Raw genomic sequence first — 18982 nt, forward strand, 5'->3', positions numbered from 1 at the left:
GACCCAGATAATCAAAATGGTGTGATCCCTCACCTAGAGCCAGACATCCTGGAATGCAAAATCAAGTGAGCCTTAGGAAGCATCACTACGAACAAAACTAGTGGAGGTGATGGAATTCCAGCTGAGCTGGGAGGTGGGAGGGAGGTTCAGGGTGGGGAACACATGTACACCCATGGCTGGTTCATGTGAATGTATGGCAAAAACCACCACAATAAAAATAAGTAAATAAAAAATGATGTTGTGAAAGTGCTGCACTCAATATGCCAGCAAATTTGGAAAACTCAGCAGTGGCCACAGAGCTGGAAAAGGTCAGTTTTCATTCCAATCCCTAAGAAAGGCAATGCCAAAGAATACTACTATTGCACAGTTGTACTCATCTCACAAGCTAGCAAAGTAATGCTCAAAATTCTCCAAGCCAGGCTTCAACAGTATGTGAACCGTGAACTTCCAGATGTTCAAGCTGTATTTAGAAAAGGCAGAGGACTAGAGATCAAATTGCCAACATCCACTGGATCACCAAAAAAGCACGAGAATTCCAGGAAAACATCCACTTCTGCTTTATTGACTATGCCAAAGCCTTGGACTGTGTGGATCACAACAAACTTGTTGAAAATTCTTCAAGAGATGGGAATACCAGATACCTTATCTGCCTCCTGAGAAATCTGTATGCAGGTCAGGAAGTAACAGTTAGAACAGGACATGGAACAACAGACTGGTTCCAAATAGGAAAAGGAGTACATCAAGGCTGTATATTGTCACCCTGCTTATTTAACTTATATGCAGAGTACATCATGAGAAATGCTGGGCTGGATGAAGAACAAGCTATAATCAAGATTGCTGGGAGAAATATCAATAACCTCAGATATGCAGATGACACCACCCTTATGGCAGAAAGCAAAGAAGAACTAAAGAGCCTCTTGATGAAAGTGAAAGAGGGGAGTCAAAAAGTTGACTTAAAACTCAACATTCAGAAAACTACGATCATGGCATCTGGTCCTATCACTTCATGGCAGTTAGATGGGGAAACAATGGAAACAGTAACAGACTTTATTGGGGGGGGGCTCCAAAATCACTGCAGATGGTGACTGCAGCCATGAAATTAAAAGACGCTTGTTCCTTGGAAGAAAAGCTATGGCTAACCTAGACGGCATATTAAAAAGCAGAGATGTTACTTTGCCAACAAAGGTCTGTCTAGTCAAAGCTATGGTTTTTCCAGTAGTCATGTATGGATGTAGCTGGCAATCAGAAGGCTTCTTTGGTCAGTCTTTATCCAAGTTGGACTATAAAGAAAGCTGAGCACCGAAGAATTGATGCACAGTGCATGGGGTCACAAAGAGTCAGACACGACTGAGCGACTGAACTGATCTATGTTTCTATTCTATTTTAGATTTTCTTCCCATATAGGTTATTACAGAGTAGTGAGTAGAGTTCCCTTTGCTATACAGTAGGTCCTTCTTGAATATCTTTTGAGCAGAATAAAACAAATAACGCAGCATCAGAAGGTATGACTTCAATCAAGAAATTTTAAATACAGGATTATTTGTGGGGAGCGTGATCCTGATTCCTAAGGAGTCTGTCTTAGCTTGTGTTTCTCAGAGGTTTATTGGTTTACTGAGTGGCTTGTGGGGCATTGTGGCAGGTTCTCACAGTTCAGTTCTGCTGTTGGTTCCTCTGCCTGCCTGCAGCTGCTTTTTCTCAGCTGCAACCCTGAGCCCCTTTCCCAGAGTGGTTTCTGACATCCTCACTCTGGCCCAGAGTGCTTTCTCAGTGCATTTGGTACAATCACAGAAACCTCCCAGAGCTGAGAACTGCTGAGATCTTTGGGCCTTAACTCCCCAGACCACGAAGCACTTTACTCCTTAAAGATCTTCAGGGCATCTTATCCCACAATCTTTCTTGGTCTCTGTAGCTCTTAGTTTTTCCACGTACCAGGCCACATTCAGAACAGAGGGAGCTAAGGCCTTGGACTCAGACCTGAGCTTAAATCTCATACATGTGGACAAAGTACGTAATGATCTTGATCCTCAGTTCCCAGCTACAAAATGGGGGTGGGGGACACCCTCTCAAGTTTTTGGGTTAAATAAGGTATGTGCTGGCTGTGCTTAACAATTATAATTTCATTATCATTAGACTATCATTAAATTTCCCTGGTGGCTATGACAGTCAAGAATCTCCCTGCACTGGATTTGGGTTCGATCTCTGGAAAAGGAATACCCCCCGGGAAGGGAATGGCTACCCATTTCTGTAGTCTCACCCGAAAATTCCATGGATACAGGAGGCTGGCAGCCTACAGTCCGTGGGGTTGCAAAGAGTAGGACATGAGTAAGAACTAATACTTTCACTTTAAATTGTCAGGAAGAGTTGTTCCATATCGATAACCAGATCATGAAGGTACTTGCTGATAAGGTCCCCATCCTGTCAGCTCTGTGGCCTCTATCAGGGATAACCTTCACCTTTCTAACCTGAATGAGAGAGTCCTAACTAACAGAATATTTACATGTTTTGTAAAAACAAAATGGAAACAGACAAAGATTCGTCCAACATTTAGCAAGACCTTAAAAGTCCCCAATCTTGGCTTCAGTCAGTTAACAGAGGACCTGGCTACAGGACGCTGAGCGGAGTCAGGGATGGCAGGGATGCTTGCAGCAGCAGCCGTGCTGAGAGCTGGCATACAGGTGGCTCAGCCTTCCTCTCCATGGAAGGATCTAGGAGTGAAAGGGTTAAGGCCGATCTCTGTGACCTTTATAGAAAGGATGCATAAAACGTATTTTTAGGGATTGTGCTTACTTTGCTTTCTTCCAAATTGAGAAAGTGCCCACTTAACTTTGTTTTACAGTTTTTAAAATACTCTGTAACATGTGTTCAGTAACATTTGTAGGGAACACGATTGCTTTGTTTTGTACTTTGGTGCTCTGAGAATTGGACACCCCTTTGCACCTCATGCAGGCGAACCTGGAAAAGTGAGGCATGCTGTGGAACTTACTAGAAGCAATAGAGAGTGATGCTTATGACCTTTGCCCTGTATTTTTCATATTTGGGCAAATTCTCTAGACTGTTCCAGTGTGGTTTTTTTGGTTGTATTCTATTGATGTTGGGCCTATGCTTAGTTACTGCCAGTGTTGCATATTATGGCTTCTCTCTGTAGTGAATGCACTCAGTTACATAGTCCTAATGTTTCTTTTTCTAATTTTACCTCCAGAATAAAGAGTTTGTGTGTCGAGGGCATGACTACGAAAGACTGGAGGCCTTCCAGCAGAGAATGCTGAACGAGTTCCCCCACGCCATCGCCATGCAGCATGCCAACCAACCCGACGAGACCATCTTCCAGGCAGAAGCTCAGTGTATCCACACCTAGAAAGGCCGGATTCTTACTAGGTCCCATTGGCCTTTGGCTGCAGAGTGTTTCTGTGCAGATGCTTCAGGCACTGGCCTCTTGTCAATAGCCCTATTCTCACTCTCCTTCTTTCTCATCATCTTAATTTTAGCTTAGCTCCTTCCAAACAGAATTATGCTAGGTATTCTCATAATGTCAGTTGAAAAGAAATCCCTTAAGGATTTTGTTAAGATAATTTTTTTTCCTTTTAGTTGCAGCTTTTCTATATCTCAACCCTGCTTTTAAAGCTCCTTTTTAGGGATTTCCCCTAGAATAATTTTCCTCTGGCATCCCCTGTAGAAATGGACTTCCCAGGTGGCTCATTGGTAAAGAATCCACCTGCCACTGCATGAGACGTGGGTTCAATCCCTGAATTGGGAAGATCCCCTGGGGAAGGAAATGGCAACCCACTCAAGTATTCTTGCCTGGGGAATTCCATAGACAGAGGAGCCTATTGGGTTATAGTCCATGGGGTCTCAAAGAGTCAGATGCAACTGAGTGTGCGTGTGTGCACGTGCACACACACACACACACACACCCTGTAGAAACTACTTCAGTTCAAGGAAATGATAGCATTATGTTTACTGGCATATATCACTTACCCACTTTTCCCTTGATATTTTTATTCTGGATGAAAGGGAAGAGGAAGAGGTAGCCCCATATCTTTCAGGGACTCTTAGCCATGGCATTCCAGACAGCATTTAACAATTGTCGTGTAATTGACACTCCCATTGTGCAAACATAAACAACTCAACTGAAATTACATAGGCATTAGAAACAAAGGGAATTCACCCCAGCACTCCTTTATGAATTGTTCTCTCTCTTCCTGGAATTGACAATCTTAAAGAAGATCAGAAATTCCCTCCTGAAAATTATGGATACCATTCCAAAGTACAAACTTAAATGTACCAGAAGCAAGCAATTACTTAAGGGAAAAGATTTTGCTATATTTCTTTGAATGAGAAGAAAAGATGGTAAATTTATAAGTAAATATAATACCCCTTTAATGTAGTTTTCAAAAATACCAACTATAACTAAACACTTTGCTTATCAATACAAGGTTTGGGAGAGTGAATACCTCAAATGTGCAAAGGCTAGAGACAGGGAACATATGAGTTATTATCACTACTGGTTGCTGTCTTTGGTTGCATAGGTATTTATACATTATTTTACAAACAAACCCATTTTAAAAGGACCATACATGCAGTAACGATCAGAGCCTCATATACAAGGGTTAAAATGAATACAATCCTTAGTACCTAGGATCCAAGCCATTCAAACCCACCCCCTCCCCCCGCAAAAATCTATGATAAATGAATTCACAGGACATAGAAATTTCAAACTGATACTTTGTCAGAATGACCTATGTGAAGCTATTTTAAGGCGTGTAGTTTGAGAAGATTTGCTATGAACTGAGTTCTTGGTACCTTCTTGGCAGTTTTGACTTTACCCCAATAGAAACATTCAATTGTTCGCCATCTTCTTCTTTCTGCCATAGCTTAGGTCAAGCCAGACGCCCCAGGGAGTCTGCCAAATCAGGTTCCCTCCTTGACTCTTGAATCCTAGATTTGCAGATATATGCCGTGACTCCCATCCCAGAAAGCCAGGAGGTCCTTCAGAGAGAAGGTGTCCCAGACAACATCAAAAGTTTCTATAAAGTGAATCACATCTGGAAATTCCGCTATGACAGACCGTTTCACAAAGGCACGAAAGATAAAGAGAATGAATTCAAGGTACTGAGCAATTCTTATGGCACACGGTTTCCTCAGATAGACTGAGAGCTTTTTTTATCAAGATGCTTGTTAAGTATTTACTCAAGATACATTCAGGTGATAAAACTAGAAGGTGGTCTAATTATTCTTAAACTCTACCATGTATCAGGGTGACATGGGGTGTTTTCTAACCAAGCAGATTTCTTGTCCTGGGAATTCTGACTCATTGGGTCACAGAGGAGGCCCCAAAGTTTATGATGATTCTAATGGCAGTGGTCCTCTGTCCAGTTTTTGAGATCTCAGGGTTCAGCTCAGTCCTCCATTCGTTCATGTTGAACCAACTGTGGGGACCTCGGGTATTTATTCTCAGATACAGGAGACTGGCATGAGTAAAGGATACTGAAGGAAGAGGTGATTCTGAGATAGAACCACTGGGGAGGCTCCTGGCCCAGTGAGAGAGGCTGTGCTATCTTTTGCTGCTTTTTCTTAACAGAATGGTGTGTAACTCAGACTTCTGAGAGGACCAACCATAGATTCTTTGCATGGGTTGAGTTTTCCATCATTAGTTCTGATAAGCCTTGCTAGTCCCTCAGCCAGAAAGGGCAAGGTTTCTCACAGCCCTACTGGGGGGAAGGGGTGAAATTGTTCCACAGATAAATTATAATCTGCCCTCAGGGCTTCCCCCGTGGCTCAGAGGGTAAAGCGTCCGCTTGCAATGCGGGAGACCTGCGTTCGATCCCTGGGTCGGGAAGATCCCCTGGAGAAGGAAATGGCAACCCACTCCAGTACTCTTGCCTGGAAAATCCCATGGACAGAGGAGCCTGGTGGGCTACAGTCCATGGGGTCGCAAAGAGTCGGACACGACTGAGCGACTTCACATTCATTCATTCTTTCCTTGATAACAGTGACAAAGTGAGACCATACAGATCCCTAGTATATCCCCACAGGCAAAAAAAAGTAAAATGAATGTAGGATCCTGGGTGACTTGGCTTAGCTTCTTTCATCGCAGTGAAGTGAAAGTCACTCAGCATGTCCAACTCTTTGCAACCCCATGGACTATACAGTCCATGGAATTCTCCAGGCCAGAATACTAGAGTGGGTAGCCTTTCCCTTCTCCAGGGGATCTTCCCAACCCAGGGATCAAACCCAGGTCTCCCGCATTGCAGGCAGATTCTTTACCAGTTGAGCCACCAGGAAAACCCAAGAATACTGGAGTGCGTAGCCTATCCCTTCTCCAGGGGATCTTCCTGACCCCAGAATCAAATCGGGGTCTCCTGCATTGCAGGTGGATTCTTTACCAAGTGAGCTATCAGGGAAGCTGGGAAATGTTCTTCTAACACTATCTGCTGTGATTGTCTGATGTTAACTTCCCGTCACTCCTGCCTAAGTTTCAGTCCCTGGTGCTCCTCACAGTAACTCCAGAATTGCTCACAGCCAAGTGATCAGAGGGAAAAGCTGGATAGTTTTGCAGTGTTATGATGAGACCGAGCAAAGCACAGTCCTTTGGGCAAGGATGTTGATGGGTTAAACATCAAGGCCAGGAAACCACTGGAAAATAACACTATGATGTTACTGAAAAGATCCATGACCATTTTCTAATCCCTCTGGATAATTTTTCTTTCTGCCTTCCAAAACTGATTAAAGATCATTAGTGTATAATATAGTTTTCATTGCCAAGTTTCTAGTAGATAAAAGTCCAAGGTCCCCCAGAATCAGGCAGGTGACTTGCTCAGAATGGCATTCTCACTACCCCAGATCCTGCACTAGAATGCACACCTTCTGATGCCTTCTCCATTGCTTTTTCTGCTGCACATTTCCTTTTGGCCATCACTTTAAATATTTATTAATGGTGTAGCAACCCTCCTTAAAAAAATAATAACTCTGGCTCCTTTTTCCTGTGCTCACAGCCCTCAGCTTCTGGCTCCAGACTGCCCTTCCAGAAGCCTCATCTCTGCTGCAGCCCACTCACCCACCCTCCCTCCCTATCAGCTCTGGCAGCACAGAGCTCTCCCTCCATCTCCTGCTATGCCCTTTCACAAGCCACTTGTGTCTCTGCTTCCTGCTGCCTGCACCGCCTCCCCCGCTCTCCGCCTGGCAAACTCCTACTCGCTCTTCAAAATTCCGCTCACGTGTCACCTCCTCAGTGAAGCACGGCCCTCCTCCCACAGGATGCCTTGTGTGCCTGCTTCCTCCTGTTTTCCCCCAGCACCTGGACTGTTCCTCTCTCTTCTCCCTGAGCCCTTCTTTTTTTTAAACCTGTGCTGGGTCTTCATTGCCACTCAGGTTTTTCTCTAATTGCAGCAAGCAAGGGCTACTCTCTAGTTGCGGTGCTTGGGCTTCTCATTGCCGTGGCTTCTCTTGTCAAAGAGCACACTCTAGGGCATGTGGGCTCAGGAGTTGTGGTTCCCCAGCTCTAGAACACAGGCTCAATAGTTGTTGCACACATGATTAGTTGCTCCTCAGCATGTGGCATCTTCCCGGATCAGGGATCGAACCTATGTCTCCTGCATTGGCAGGCGGATTCTTTTCCACTGAGACGCCAGGGAAGCCCCCTGAGCCCTTCTTGATCTGCCTCGCCCCTCATCACCAGCAGAGTTCTCTGGCCTCCTGTCACAGGGCTGCTGCCATATTCATCTCATTGGATCTTGGCTGGCACAAAGAAATCCTTCGATTCGTTGTTGTTGTTGAATAAATGACAGTGTTTCAGGAACTTTGTCAGGTTTACTACACATGGGGATACGCTTTGTTTGACCAGGAAACATGAGGCAGAAATGCAGAAGTCTGTTGACGAAAGAGAGACCCATTGTCAACAGCAGCTCTTAGCAAAGGCAGCTGTGATTTCCTGTGTCATGGGGGTGCTCATCCTGGCCAGAGGGAGGCCCAGCTCTAAGTACGGATCCTCCTGGATCATAGCAGCGCAGATGGCACAGTAACTGGAACCATGGGGGAGTCAGACGTTCAAGTGCAGGGGTCCTGGGGCTGGCAGTACAGGTGATGAGAATGTAGCTTTGAGCAGGTCACATGCCTCTTGGGCTTTCCTGGTAGCTCAGCTGGTTAAGAATCTGCCTGTAATGCAGGAGACCCCAGTTCGATTCTTGGGTCGGGAAGATCCCCTGGAGAAGGACTAGGCTACCCACTCCAGTATTCTTGCCTGGAGAATCCCCATGGACAGAGGTGCCTGATGAGCTGCAGCCCATGGGGTCACAAAGAGTCAGACAAGACTGAGCACGGCACAGTACACATGCCTTTTGGAGGGCTCATGTCTTTCATCTTTAATACACAAAGATTAGGTATGAGATTCCTAAAGCCCTTTCCTTCTTGAGGATTCTGTTATTCTAATTTCGTGATGATTAGCTGATACTATATCCCATTCCAAGTAAAAATGGCTAGACCCCCTTGAAGAGTGGAGAAACTTTAAATTAGAAACTTAGAGAAAAAGGAAAGACTATGATGATCTGTTTTTACATTTTTAAGATTACTGTCTGAAGTTGATCATGTATTCTGCACAGAAAAAAAGTTTGAGGTTATATACAATGAAATTAATGTAAGCTTCAGCATGTCTTACTGAGATAGCTTCCTGAGTGCAAGGAGATTGCTGAAGCACTGGAATGAATACTAAAGAAAAGCTGACAAAGACTGAAAACTTGGTAAAATTGAATGGCAAACATTAGTCATTGCTCAGTAACTGGAAAGAAGGCAACTTGGGGACTTAATTTGTTTTGTATTTCATAGAGTCTCTGGGTGGAAAGAACATCACTATACTTGGTGCAGAGTTTACCTGGAATTTCCCGCTGGTTTGAAGTGGAGAAGCGTGAAGTGGTAAGGATCAGAGCTTATTCTCAAGTATTGAATACTTGCTCAGCACAGTTGTTCAAGTCAGGCCATGTATTCACTGCTTCTGCTTTGGACTCCAAGTCCCTCGAAACACTCATAGTAAGTTAGTGAATGTTCATGATGTTGACTGCTATGATGAAAGCTGCAAGGGGACCCATTGGCCTAGCCCAGCCAGCCCAAGTGATCCCTCCAAAATAGCTCTGACTGCAGCATGTCAACACTTCAGGCCCTTGAGTTAGAGAAACTGGAATTCCAGCTCCCCTAACCACTCTGGCTATGAGACCTTCACTGTTTATCTTCAGTGGAAGAAAGTTATCTACATTATCTTATTTAATCACCATGTCGAAGCTACAAGGTATGTATTCATTTTTGTCTGGTTATTTGCATTTCTTTATTTTTAGATTTCACAAGTAAGTGATAACAAAGAATGTTTATCTTTCTTTGACTTATTTCACTAAGTATAATACCCTCTAGGTTCATCTACATTGTTGCAAATAATACAATTTAATTCTTTTCTATGGCTGAGTAATATTCCGTTGTGTGTATGTGTGTGTATGTATATGCAATTATATATATATCACCTCTATCTTCTCTATCCATTCATCTGTGGATGGACACTTGGGTTGTTTGCATATCTTGGCTGTTGTACACAATGCTGCTATGAACATTGAGGTGCGTGCATCTTTTTGAATTAGTATTTTCATTTTTTTTCACTGTATAGCCAGGAACAGGATTGCTGGACTATATGGTAATTCTGTTTTTAGTTTTTTGAGGAACTTCCATCCTATTTTCTAAGGTGACTGAACCAGTCTACATTCCCACCACCAGTGTGCTGTGGTTCTCATTTCTGCATGTCCAAGGTATATATTCTTACCCCTCTTTTCACAAGTTTTGACAAGAGGTTAAAAGCCTTTGCCACAGATCCCGTAGCAAGATACTGAAAAAGGATAAACTCAAACCCAGATTTTTCTAACTCCAAAGCCAGTTATGTTTATTTCTTCTAGCCTTATAAGCAGTGTGAGGCCAGTGTCAAGCCCAGCACCGTATCTGACACACAGTAGGTCCATGCTGTAACAGTTCACAGTAGAAGGATGCTGCTGTGCTATTCTCCCTGAACACCTGTGGAGCGATCAGCGGTGTCATTGAGAATGTGGAAATCACAGCAACCAAAGAGCAGTTCAGTTCAGTCATTCAGTCGTGTCTGACTCTTTGCGACCCCATGGACTGCAGCACGCCAGACCTCCCTGTCGATCACCAACTCCCAAAGTTTACTGAAACTCATGTCCATTGAGTCAGTGATGCATCCAACCATCTCATCCTCTGTCATCCTCTTCTGCTCCTGCCTTCAATCTTTCTGAGCATCAGGATCTTTTCTAATGAATCAGTTCTTTGCACCAGGTGGCCAGACTATTGGAGTTTCAGCTTTAACATCAGTCCTTCCAATGAATATTCAGGACTGATTTCCTTTAGGAGGGACTGGTTGGATCTCCTTGCAGAACCGAAGAGCCTTCGGTTGTAAAACATGCCCCTTGCTGTGGGAAGGGAGAGAGCATCTGTGGAACGCAGCCATGTCTGGAGTGAGAACCCCTCCCCAACAGTGATCAAGGCCCCAGCCCTTGCTGTCAACCACAGACCTATACCCCCAAGAATCCCCCCTCCCACCCTTGGCATATCCATTATGTCAGGGGCCAGCCCTTTGCCACAGTCCTGATGGGAAAATGTGCCAATTGTGAAAATGTAATGTAGCCCCTTCCTTTTTTAGGTAACAAGCCCACCCTGTCAATGAATCCGTAAGAGCAGATCCCACCCAAGTTGTCTTCCAAGAATGGCTTGTCCTACCTGCAGTCTCTCTAAGCATCGAAACAACCCTCAGCTTATTCGGTTCAATCACGCTAGGGATTTAATGGCATTTTCATTTTTGCAAGGCTGAAAAATTCATACAGCTCTCTTAACAAACTGCACTCCATCCTTAAGATTACACCAGTGTGAGTGTGTTCTTGTCAAGTCTGAATCAAGGGTCTACAGAGTTGGTTGTTTCCATGGTGGACCCTGTGGCCTCCTGTGAAGAGGCTGCTGAGTTCAGTGCTCAGAAAGTCTTAATGTTTTGCTTCCTGCTGAATGGCATGGGCCCAAACCACAGGAAAGTTCTTAGTCATCCTTGCTGCATTAATGATTCAGAGAGCCTTGTCAGCCACTTACTACCCAGAACGGTAAATTCTGTGAAGTCTCACCAGTGTTCCTAACCTTAGAAATATTATACACACACACACAGCCTGCTAATAAAAAGCAGCATGCTGAGGGTGATTAAGGGAGAGTTACTAAACACAGCCTTTCAAACAGCAGCTGCCTGCTTTATTAGAATATGCAATCTTATACTCTGTCAAACAGAACAAATCCAACTGGGCTGTTTTGTTCCCTGAACACAGCCAACTTCTGACAACCTCTTGTCTTTCTCTTATCCCTGCTGCCTGGCATATCCCCACCTTCTATTAGTGTTGTTGGTTTCCTGCTTTAATTGACAGTGTAGAAGGTCCTGATGATTGGGCCACTCAAGATGTATGTGCCACACGGAATCGAAATTCCTTTTGGACCTTACCAAACTAAAAGATTCTGAATAGCAAAAGATGTGTTTATAAGTTTAGCTCCAAAATTCAGTTGTTAATATACCTAACCCAATCTAAGACCATTTATGATCTTCATCTCACTTAGTATGACTACTCGTATACTTTACTACAGAAATATTAACACATTTGATTAAAGGAAACTTCTTCAGACCCTGCCTGAGAATGCTGTAATATACTACATGTGCCCTATGTTACCTTTCTGAAGTCAGAAAAATTCTGAGTTCTGAAACATCTGGCAGCAAAGATTTAAGATGAGATAATGGGCCTTTATTCTCTAAATCATAACCCCAGAACATTATTGAACATATTATCCCATTCTTTCAAAGATGATAAGCCTCTTTGACCTACTGTTTCCTCAGTAATTGTTTTTAAAACAAAATATTTTTGATTAAAAATAAGCTTACTTAAAACATGGTGAAAAAGCTATAAAATAGAATGTACAGATAATGATATTTTTAAACCTTATAGATAATGACAGTATTCTCATGTGGTGTGTGCTATGCTAAGTCACGTCAGTAGTATCTGACTCTTTGTGATCCTATGTACTATCGTCTGCCAGGCTCTTCTGTCCATGGGATTCTCCAGGCAAGAATACTGGAATAGGTTGCCATGCTTTCCTCCAGATCATCTTCCCGACTCGGGGATCAAACTTGCATCTCCTATGACTCCTGCATTGACAGGAGGTTTCTTTACCACTGGTGCCACCTGGGAAGCCCCAATATTATCATGTGTGTGCTTAGTCGCTCAGTTGTATCTGACTGTGACCTCACGGACTATCGCCCTCCAGGCTCCTCTGTCCTTGGGATTTTTCAAGAATAATGGAATGGGTTGTCATTTTCCTCCACAAGGGGATCTTCCCCACCAGGGATCGAACCCACCTCCTGTGTCTCCTGCGCTGCAGGTGGATTCTTTACCCACTGAGAATATTATCATACTTCACATCAGATCCATCAGAAAGTTGTGTGGCTCTCGGTACTTGCAAAATTACCCAGCATCTGAGCCCTGCTCGTCTCCCTTCTGATAGCACCATCTAGTGCCTGATTTCTTTTTAAAATTTAATTTATTTATTTTAATTGGAGGCTAATTAGGATATTGCGGAGAAGGCATTGGCACCCCACTCCAGTACTCTTGCCTGGAAAATCCCATGGACGGAGGAGCCTAGTAGGGCTGCTGTCTGTGGGGTAGCATAGAGTCGGACACGACTGAAGCGACTTAGCAGCAGTAGCAGCAGTAATTAGGATATTGTGGTAGGTTTTGCCATATATCCAGTGCCTGATTTCTTTTTTTAATTTATTTTAATTGGAGGCTAATTACTTTAGGATATTGTGGTGGTTTTTGCCATACATCTAGTGCCTGATTTCTGAAGTAGTGTCCTAAGAGGTCACCTGCTTCTGCCTTTCTGCCTTCCCCCTGCTGCAGCCACTTCTGTACACAGCAGCCAGTCTCCTTTTTAAAACTAAAGTTATGTCATATAAAAATAGAGAAAAGATATAATAGACCTAGTTACCCATTATTTTACTTCAACAGTTATTAAAAAGGCCGATTTTGTGTCATCTACACCTCCCTCCATTCCCTTTTACACTGGATTATTTGGAAGTCAGTCCTAGACACTATGTAAGAATATTTCAGTCTGTATATTTATTGGAAACATAAACACAATACCATTATTGTGTTTATGTTTTCCATCTAAAAATTTTAACTAATTCCTTGATCATAAAATATCCAATTTATTCACAATTCTCTAATTCTTCATTTTTTAGGTTTTTGTTTTTGTCATCTGTTGTTTGAACCTGGACCCAGATAAGGGCCACACATTCACATTGGTTGAAATACCTCCTAGATCTCATTTGATCTATAGGTTCCCCCAAATTATTTTTTCCTTGCAGCTTTTTTGTTGAAGAAATCAGGTTGTTTATCCTGAAGTGTTTCCTTGAGTCTGGATTTTGCAGACTATGAATCAGTGAGATCATTTAATATGTTTCTTTGTTCCTATATTTTTTGGTAAATTGACAGCTAGATCTAAAAGCTTGTTAAAATATTATTTTGTCTTATTTTTTACAAGACTGCTTCTCAGGTGGTGTTATATGCTGTGGTTGGCAAGCAGCGCTGATCATTACCCCTGTCCAGGAATCTATTAGAGGTTACAAAAGGGTGATATTTTATCATTCTTTCTTCGTTTATTGATTAGAATACTTCTATAAAGAGAAACATCCCTTCATCAGCAATCTGATTACCCTAAGGTATAGGAAAGGAAGTCTAATACTTTCTTTCCTTTGATTTACCAATTTTCAAAGTAATAATTGGGTTTCCAAACACCCTATAAGGGCTTCCCAGGTGGCACCAGTGGTAAAGAACCTGCCTGTCAATGCAGAGGACATAAGAGATGTGGATTCAATCCCTGGAGGAGGGCATGGCAACCTGCTCCAGTATTCTTGCCTGGAGAATCCCGTGGACAGAGGAGCCTGGTGGGCTACAGTCCATGGGGTCGTAGAGAGTCGGACATGACTGAAGCGACTTAGCACCCACAACACCCTATAAATGTGACCAAATGTGACTATTTTGTTAGTTTTGTTTAGCATCATGGATTTAAACACATTTGTTTTGATCCATTGCAATTATTACTCATTACTTTTCACATTGTTCCATTTTGTCCATTGAAAGCATTTTCAGGTTGGCTCCTCAGTCCTTCTAACAGTATCCAAGTTGTCTGTCACTGAGCTAATACACAGGCCAGTTGTCAAATGAAGCATAGGAATCAGCATCAAACTTTCCTAACAACTTTTAGGCAGTCAAGAGGCTGGGATGAAGCAGAGAGATATCTGAGACATCAAGTCTTGCCCTCCATGTCCTTCTTTCCCATATCACTAATAATTCAGATCTGGAAACAGAGTCTCTAAGGGAAGGTCACAGAGTTCCTCATACAGAGGGCATATTTGAATCATAAAATTTAAATTGTGAAACATTCCAATTTATACTCCAGAGACTTGTCAGACTTCTCTGGGACATTCTCTAGTGAAGCATGCCTGAGGGACTCTGGGTTTATTTACTGTAAGCAATCTTGTAGCTGGGGACTTCCCGCTAAGGGCATTCCATAGATACCATCTCTTCCTCTTAGCAGTTAGTCTATATTGAAGCTTTAATTGACAAGAAGATAAGACCTCAGTCACCTGCTTTCTTTCCTGTTCCCCAAGGACATCCCACCAGTAAGGAGAGTGAATTGACAGCAGGCCAGCTGCTTTAATGAAGCCTTCCTTGCTCTCTGGGTAGTCCAGACTCACTTGTGCAATCTTGCCCCAGACCTGAAAGCAACCATTTCTCCTGTGACTCCTGATTCTTTTCAGTAGTGGATAGTAATTCCGCACAGGGTGCTGTATATTATTTTAAAATTTCCAGATATTAGGCCCAAAATGGTCACAGTAGGGTTGGCTTTTTTTGGCATTTGTTGAGTGCTAGTGAAGATGGTATGTTTTCATATATTAACTCACTTTTTGGTGAATGCACAGATTATATTCTTTGTATAGTTTTCATCAGTATTTGAGATATATTGATAATTCATCTGAAACATATGTTGGAAATATTTTCCTAGGTTATTTTTTGTCTGTATTTACTGTATTTTATTTTGCTTACTTGTAAAATTTCTTCATATTACTGACATTTAAAGGGTAAGCATGAATTTTTTTAAAAATTGGGATCAAAAATACATACAAGTCACCATCATAACCATTTTTAAATGTATAATACAATGGTATTAACTATATGCACATTGTTGTGCAATATCCATTGAACAGCAATTTCCCTTTTCCCTCATCCCTCAGCATCTGGCAACCACTGTTCTACTTTCTGTTTCCAAGAGGTTTTGTTGACTTTTTAACTTTCAGTTCATCAGAACTCTCAGACTTCTGCTTTGTGAGTTAGCTTTCATGATCTCAAAACAAAAGTTAAATGTCATAAATAACTGGAAAATAAAACCCTGTTCACCACCACTCACCTAAAGAAACAGCATACTGGCAACGGCACCCTACTGGCCTCTCGTGCCTCATTTTTCAGTTGCTACTCCCTCCCTTATCATAACTTTTATGGTACCCGTTCTCTTGCTTTGTTTGTTACCTATATATGTCTCTTTAAACAAGTCAGTTTAGTTTGCTGCTGCTGCTACTAAGTCGCTTCAGTCGTGTCCGACTCTGTGTGACCCCATAGACGGCAGCCCAGCAGGCTCCCCCGTCCCTGGGATTCTCCAGGCAAGAACACTGGAGTGGGTTGCGATTTCCTTCTCCAGTGCATGAAAGGGAAAAGTGAAAGTGAAGTCGCCCAGTCATGTCTGACTCTTAGCGACCCCATGGACTGTAGCCCACCAGGCTCCTCCGTCCATGGGATTCTCCAGGCAGAGTACTGGAGTGGGGTGCCATGGCCCTCTCCGCAGTTTAGTTTACGTGGTTTTAAACTTTATACAGGCATATCCTGGAGATGGTGCAAGTTCAGTTTCCAACTACCACAATAAAGCAATTCGCACGGATTAGTTGATGTCCCAGTGTATATAAAAGTGATGTTCACGTTACACTATAGTATATTAAGTATGTAGTAGCATTGTCTAAAAAAACAATGTATATAACTTGATGTGAAAATACTTTATTCCTAAAAAATGCCACATCAGTTATAATAGTAATATTGAAGACGGTGATCACAGATCACCGTGACAAATACAGTAATGAAAAAGTTTAAAATATTGTGAGAATTGCCGAAGTGTGACACAGAACATGAAGTGAGCAAATGCTGTTAAAAAAAATTATTCCAATAGACTTGCTCAATGGAGGGTTTCAGTTTATGAAAAATATAGTATCTGTGAAGCACAGTAAAGCAAAGTACAATAAAAAGAGGTACACCTGTGGAATAATGTAATTCTGTATATATTCTAGTGTAACTGCATCTGTATTATTTACAATATTAGTCCATGTTATTACATGCGACTTGTTTTCATTGCTGTATAGTATTCCATTCTATACTACAGTATGTTTATGCATTCTTTTTTTGATGGATGTACAGATTTTGGAGATGAGTATGAATATTTTGTACATGTTTCCTAGTACACATGTATACAGATCTTCTACTCCACTTCTCAGATATATGCCTAGGAGTAGAATTACTGGCTCACAAAATATATAGATATCTTCCTCTTAATAAATAATCCCAAAGTGATTGGACCAATTTGAACATTCAGCAGCAGGAATTAAGAGATTCAGTTCCTCACATTCTCACTTCATTTGCTACTGTCATACTTATTTTGCCATTCTGGTGAGTGCTTAATAGTATATCAGTGTGGTATTATTTTTCACTTCTTAGATCAAAAATGCAGTTTGACACTTTTCATATGTCTACTGGTCATTTGGGTTTCTTCCTTCATAAAATGGCTATGTTTTTTGTCCATATGTGGGATGTTTGCCTTTCTCTTAATGGCTTATAAGAGTTCTTAATATATTCTGGACATAGACTGATGATTTTTACATGTTACAAATATCTTCTCCTACTTTCTGGTTTATCTGTTCTCTTATATAATGTCCTTTGATAAATGTACATTCTGAATTTTGACATAGTCAAATCATTCTAGTACTTTTCAGTGTTGGTTAAGATGATTTAGGTAACCTTTAAAAACTATTTCCTTAACCGATAATAATTTCCCTTCCTTAATAATCCTTAAGCTTAGATTATTATACAGATGAGAGCTTGGCAGACCTTCTCTTCAAAGAGTATGTCAATGTCAGTAACAGTCACAATGCTGCACATTTGAAGAGCAGTTTCATCATTTTCACAAAGAGTCTCCCATTAAAACTCAGAATGGAGAAGTCATTATGATTCTATTTGGCTCTCCTAGAACAAATAGATCCTGCAGCATATCTGATTATCTTATTTTCTATAACTCACAACTGTGTGCCATCCTGTGCCACCTTATGGTGCTGTTATATATGCATATGGGGTCCATATGGGCATATGGCCCATCTTCCCAACTGGGCTGAAATCTCCTTGACATCAGAGGATCTGTAAATGCATTTTGTTATCTCCTGTGGTACTTCACATTAAGTATCTAGAAAGATGCTAAGGATATTCAGGGTCCTTGAACACTTAGCCTTCAAAAGAAAAGAAAAAATAAATTGTAAAATACATAGGCTTGAATTTTGTTTCAAGGATTAAATTAATTGTTTTAGTGCTAATGTATAATCGGTGATTGCTGATTATTTGAACCACATTTCAGCCAGTGAATATAATCACCTTCTCTTCCCAGGCCTTACAAACAGCTAATTTGTCTTCTACATCCTTGTCTGTTCTATACTGATGGCCTCTGGTAGAGATATTGAGGAGAGCACAGATAATTCAGAGTGTGGATAATCTACTTTGTCTTTCTTCTTGAATGTCACAAAATCCAATATATGTTTATGCTCATTTGTTCTCAGGTAGAAATGAGCCCTCTGGAAAATGCCATTGAAGTGCTGGAGAATAAGAATCAGCAGCTGAAGACTCTGATCAGTCAGTGTCAGACAAGACAGATGCAGAATATTAATCCCCTAACCATGTGCCTAAATGGAGTTATAGATGCTGCGGTTAATGGTGGAGTTTCCAGGTATCAAGAGGTAAGGATTTGGTATTGTTGTATGAAAGTTTTCATATGTGATTTCTTAAGGTTTCAGGAGTCTTTTTTCAAGATATGCACATACATCAGCCTGCTGACATAGGGCTACAATCAATACAACCAGATTTCTTTGCTTAATAGAGTAAATGTATAATCACTTACTGTTTCCCAGAATGTGATATTTTGAGGTTAAAAGTATGTGTGTGTGTGTGTTTTCTTGAATAAAAGTAGTGAAGATATCACAATTGTTTAATAAGTGGCTACCTAAACCCATTTCTCTGAGCAAAGAGTGATTCAAAAAGAATCTAATCTTGTTTGGAAGATGGAGCTACCATCTTGATCATTCTGAGTCTTTAGGCAATTTATTTTAGGATAGCATGTCATAAGCAGATGTTTTTCTGGAATTCCCTTGCTTTCTCTGTGATCCAACAGATGTTGGCAATTTGATCTCTGGTTTTTCTTCCTTTCCTAAACCCAGCTTGTAAATTTTGAGGTTCTCAAGTACTGCTGAAACTTAACTTGAAGGATTTTGAACATAACCTGACTCTCTTGGGAAGTGAGCTCAATTGTCCGGTAGTTTGAACATTCTTTAGCACAACTTGGGCAAACTCTGGGAGTCAGTGAAGGACCGGAAGGCCTGGTGTGCTGCAGTCCACAGAGTCGCAGAGAGTCGGACACAACAGACTGACTAAACAACATGATGTCATAAAAGTTTATGGATTTAGATTTGCTATCTGTTTTACCAAAGATACAAAGTTCATGCAATCTCTGATCTCCTGTTAACAATCACCTCCTTATATTCCCTCTGACCAGCTGCCAT

The 18982-nt window shown here is 41.7% G+C and overlaps 1 protein-coding gene across 2 annotated transcripts in view; it reads left to right on the plus strand.

Moving 5' to 3' along the window:
* DOCK4 (dedicator of cytokinesis 4) overlaps positions 1-18982 on the plus strand; it is a 482101-nt gene that overhangs the window by 443315 nt on the left and 19804 nt on the right. For both annotated transcript variants that reach the window (XM_081537146.1, XM_081537147.1), the window contains 4 exons: positions 3200-3341; positions 4940-5106; positions 8818-8904; positions 17987-18163. In XM_081537146.1, coding sequence (XP_081393272.1) covers positions 3200-3341; positions 4940-5106; positions 8818-8904; positions 17987-18163 — 573 coding nt within the window. The remainder of the gene's footprint in view (positions 1-3199; positions 3342-4939; positions 5107-8817; positions 8905-17986; positions 18164-18982) is intronic.

This window comes from Giraffa tippelskirchi, chromosome 10, assembly GCF_054371585.1.
Source record: "Giraffa tippelskirchi isolate mGirTip1 chromosome 10, T2T-mGirTip1v1.2.pri, whole genome shotgun sequence".
In the NCBI taxonomy this organism is placed as follows: Eukaryota; Metazoa; Chordata; class Mammalia; order Artiodactyla; family Giraffidae; genus Giraffa; species Giraffa tippelskirchi.